The 4,900-nt window shown below is 44.5% G+C and overlaps 1 protein-coding gene across 1 annotated transcript; it reads right to left on the bottom strand.

The window, feature by feature from the left end:
* Window positions 1-658: 658 nt before the first annotated feature.
* LOC106000474 (melanoma-associated antigen H1) lies at window positions 659-2,070 on the bottom strand. Its single transcript, XM_013035745.1, has one exon. It carries the CDS (start codon window positions 1,834-1,836, stop codon window positions 1,177-1,179), a length of 660 nt encoding a protein of 219 aa, XP_012891199.1. The 5' UTR covers window positions 1,837-2,070; the 3' UTR covers window positions 659-1,176.
* Between the last annotated feature and the right edge of the window lie 2,830 nt (window positions 2,071-4,900).

Raw genomic sequence — 4,900 nt, forward strand, 5'->3', positions numbered from 1 at the left:
TCCCTGCCTCATTTCTTGTTCTTTCTTTCCCTTGGCAGAACCCCTTTAGTTCAGTGTGATTTTCCCAGTGTCCTGCTGCCTCCAGTGCCTCAACTTCCTCCCTCCCCCACCTCCCAAGGCATTTCAGAACTCAGAGTGTTGTTTATCAACACTACCATCTCATTTTTCTAATGCCCCATAGTAGTCTTTTTTTCATGCAAACACTCCTCAGTCTGCTCCCTCCTCTCAAGATTATTTAAGGGTTCTTTCTATGTCCACAGGCCCAAATGATATTCCCTGCTCTTTGGCAACACCTCCTTCTGCCTATCTGGGTTCATATGTAATAGATATCCAACTCCAGATACAGCCCAGTATGCACTGATGCCCCTTTCAGTCTTCCCTTAGCATCTGTGAGCATCTCTTGAACTTTCAAGTATCCTAGTGTGATGCCCACTTTTTCTTCTGCCTCTCCCTGTGGGTGGTGTTTGCTTTTCTGTATTTTACTGTACCCCATGCTTTTTTCTGTAGCATAGCAATTATTGTTCTGCCAGTTTCTATAGTTTTGTCTCCTACACAATCCAGAACCTTCCTTTGAACCTTTGCTGTGTGGTTCGATCTCTTCTCAGAACAGATACACTTTCGTCTCACATAACAGGTGGGCAATAAATGACAACATGGATTAGTTACTATGCTTTTATTTTGTCTATATTTTTGTGTAAGTAACCATATTCATAGTAGTGTGTTCTTTACAAGACAGCAGATAGAAAGGATTTCAGAAAGGTCAGATATGAACAATTCTCTCATCTTCCTTCCACATTTTACTGGTTTTATCAAACCTCCAAAGAACAGCTTATTTCAATGATATAATCGTGTACCACATCACAAAATATAATGAAAAGAAATCATTTCAGAGTGATAACAAAGCTATTATAACAGATCTCAATGACAGAAAAAAAACACCGATTTTAAATGGAAACATATTGTCATCCTTAATCAAAGCATTGTAAAATGATTATGAGTTTACAATATCTAAAGCAAACATTCTATTTCTCAGTTAAACAATTAGCACTGATCACAAGTAGCAATTACAGTACCCTCCCCCGATCCACATTACTGTCAACACAAGACCCAGGCCATCTACTCCTTGGGATACCTTGAACTCTCTTTTCCACTCTTAAGGGTCTGCCTCAAATTTCCCTAGCGTGCAGAGTAACCCCTAGCACCTGAATTCAGGATAGCCTCCACCTCCGCATCATCATCTGAGTCCCAGTCATAGTTACAAGGCCAGTCCTTGGAGCATCGATTACGAACCCTTGCTACAAAATGCATGACTTTCAGCTTGCTGGATTCCACATGTGCTCGAGGGCCCCAGAAGAACTCATACTCCACCGGACTGCTGCGGGGCACTGGCTTATAAATCAGGTATCCTCGGCGCACAAACTCTTCTGTGACGACCTTCTTGGGATCTCCGAAGATGCTGTGCTGTCGCCCAGGCTGCATCCCTAACTTCCCCAGCACTTTCCAGACCAGGGCCTCCTTAGCGCTATTGCCCATGATGAAGATGAGGGCTAATATGGACATCAAAAGACTTTTCTTAGTGCCCTGAAAATTGCTCCGGGCTACAGGGGGCTTTTGTGCTAAGGCAGTGCTGGAGGCTTCCTCAGGAGTGGTAGAGGCCTCTTCCGGAGTGCTTGGGTCTTCCTCTGGGCCGCTCAGCTCGTCTTCTGGGGTGCTGGAGACCACAGAGGCAGCCATCGGGGTCTCGGAGGCCTCTGAGGCCTGGATCTTGCGATTGTTGCGGTTCTCTTCCGCAGCCCTGGCGTTACGGCGGCGCCGACTCTTTCTTCCCCGTGGCATGTTTCTGGCTAGGCGCTCAAAGCCTAATGGCAGTCTAGGCGATGAATGCCTGTAGCTTTGGTGGAAAGCGGCGCGATCTGCCTTAAGAAGGCTCTGCCGCTGAAAACACTAATGTCAATAGTCTTTGTAGCAGCACAGCACGGAGCCACAAAGCTCCAGCTCCGGCAAGCTGCCTTGTGCCTGCAGTAGCCGCCGGCACTCGCCACAGCTGCTAGCGCGCGCGAGAAAATTGGCCCCGCCTCTCCTGCCACGCACACGCCGGAACCCCAAAGGGGAAGTGGGCAGACTCTCCACAGGGACTTCCGCTAGCAGATAGGAAAAGGAGTACGCTTACTGATGGGGTGGGACAAAGGTGGACTTGACACTAGGGATTGGTGGAGAATGGGGTATTCAAGAACAATGCACACAGAGCTTGTGCATTCTTATGCATAATGGTTTTGTATTTATAGTGTTCTTGTATTCTTCAGTCCGACACAGACATTCAGAGATTGGTTCCCAGGTCTTCCAAAGTAGTGGGTCTCAAATCCATTCACACAGAAGGCCAATAGTGGGAGGGGGGGCATCAGCTGACCACAATTCTCCTTTCCTGTCCTGGCTTAGGCGCTTATGTGTATCTCATTTGTGAGCCCATTACATGATAAGGTCATGGCCTAGGTGGGAGAGTTGGGATGGGAATGCCAAGCGAGCAGGGCACAGATATATATTGACTAGGTTATTGAACAGGGCAGTGACAGTATCAGACTTCAATTTCTGCAATCTCCCAGGCAGCCTGCAGGCAGACCACCTACGAAGCAAGGGGGAGGGGAGTGAGTCTGAAGCCTGTTGCCATGGGGATGAAGAGGCAGAAAGGCATTTTTAAGAGTGATCTTGTAAGGACCTAATGGAAACTGGGAATAGAGAAGCAGAGATGGAGTGCAGCTGGGCTCCAGGGTTTCTAGACTCCACTCTACCTACATACCTCCTTACTCGACCTGCTTTATTCAAAGAACACGCTGAACTTACCCACATCTTGCTTTTGTTTGTGCAGTTACACAGCCTGAACAGCCTTTCCCTCCCTTTCCAACTATCCAGATTCCATCTGCTAGCTTACAGCCACCTCCCTCCCCAAGCTTATCTCTATCTCTCAAAGGGAGATTTTTACTCCCTTGAGGGAGGCCCTACAGCTATCATGCTGGTTTTTTCTTCTTCTCCTTAATATCATTCCAGATTCCAGATACTAGCTTGCTCAAATAGATTCACCTCTCTGAGGCTTTTACCAGTGGGTAGTCAAGGGAATGAAGATCCCAGATTTTTGGTATCTCCAACAAGAAATGAATGAACAGAGAACGAGAGAGAGAGACAGACAGACAGAGATGACAGAGACAGATAGACAGAGACAAAAATTGAGAGAGGGAAAGAGAGAGAAGTAAAGTGACAAAGCAATTAATTAAAAAGAGCAGGGCACCAATAGCACCAGTAGCCTGTAATCCTACCTATTCAGGAAGCTGAGATCTGAGGATTGCAGTTCAAAGCCAGCATGAGCAAGAAAGTCTGAAAGACTCCAATTCGCTACCCAAAAAAGTGGGAAGCAGAGCTGTGGCTCAAGTGGTAGAGTACTAATCTTGAGCAAAAAATCTCCAGAACAGTACCTAGGCCCCAAATTCAGGCTCCAGCACAAAAATAAATAAATAAAGTGGGAGGGAGAGGGGAGGAGAGGGGGAGCGGGAAAGAAACTCCATAAGGAAAATGGCCCAAGAACAAACGTGGATAAGAAAATTTCAGCTTTCTAGATTTCAAAGAATGTGGGAGCAGTTCATAGTAATGAGAGTGGGCTGATCTTAGGGAAAATGAGGATCATAACTTCACAGATATTTTTAGAAGGGATCTGTGCATGTACAAGATTGCTACCCTATAGTTCTAAGTGTATATATGAGATGCAACCCATATGTATGAAGTCTTAAATAAGAGTTTGCTACACAAATGTAAGGCTAAGGAACCATAGGTTTCCACTATACCAGTGCTGTCCTGTTTAGAACTGAACCAGAGGTTACCCCCACCCCCCTTAGAGAGAAATCCTAATCACAAATTGACCACTAATTACCCCCAAAGGTGAGTGGCCATGGGAGGTACTAGGGAGGAAATTGAATTCAAGGATCTCCTACAGGCATGACTAAAAGAAGGGTTGGTTTAAGCATTCTTTCTCTAAAGCTGACCTGCCTCAAGGGTATTTTCTCATCAGTATAGGTAGAGGTAATTAAAATACTGCCTTCATAGGGTTGTATGAATTAGATAGTAAATGAAGAGACTTTGTCACACAATAAGCATAGACTTGGCCCTCCAAGTGTTTCAGGCAGTGAGAGTGGCCTTCCATAAATAGAAGTTGAACAAAACACATAGTGGGAAATTTTTTACATGTGTTCTTAAGTAAATTCTTAGAAGTCAAGTGAATTCTCTTTACCTCTTTGCATGAAAGGAGTACATTCTTGCTTGACATATCCCTATTTTGCAACCCTACTATGGTCTTTGCTATCTCACAGGTTTTGGTGTATTTTGTAGAATAAGATATGGCTGCATTGAGTGAATGATTCTGGGATAGACTTCATGCAGAGAAACAGGCAGAAAAATCAGACCTGGAAACATAACATCTAGTTCAGTCTGTGCCACTTAAGTGCTCTTTGACCCTGATGCATTCACCTAATGCCCTTATGGTTTGATTTGTTCTGTATAATCAGGAATGTCTGATCTCTTTCTAGCTTTGTCTGTCCAACTTGTTCTATGTCTTGGGAGACCAACAGCTTACACAAGAAATTCTGAATTGAAGCAGTTTTCCATGATTTCATCATCTAGCCATCCATCTCTTTATTTTCATATTTGGCATTCTGTATGCCTAGAACATTGCAAAGTCAGGCATATTCTTTGAGATTTTTGTCCCTATTCTGATGGGATCTCATGAAAATGTGATATGTAAACTCTTTATCTTTCTAAGTTCTCTTTCTTACAGAAATTTTCTTTATAGCCAAAGCCTACTGAAATGTGCAACTTAAGGCCTGAACTTCTATCCACTTTCTCCAGTGGAATAATCAGG

Source organism: Dipodomys ordii, unplaced genomic scaffold (assembly GCF_000151885.1).
Source record: "Dipodomys ordii isolate 6190 unplaced genomic scaffold, Dord_2.0 Scaffold219, whole genome shotgun sequence".
Lineage (NCBI taxonomy): Eukaryota > Metazoa > Chordata > Mammalia > Rodentia > Heteromyidae > Dipodomys > Dipodomys ordii.

Excerpts from the sequence above, each read along its gene's own strand:
- LOC106000474 (XM_013035745.1), bottom strand. The coding sequence starts at position 1,836 with ATGCCACGGGGAAGAAAGAGTCGGCGCCGCCGTAACGCCAGGGCTGCG.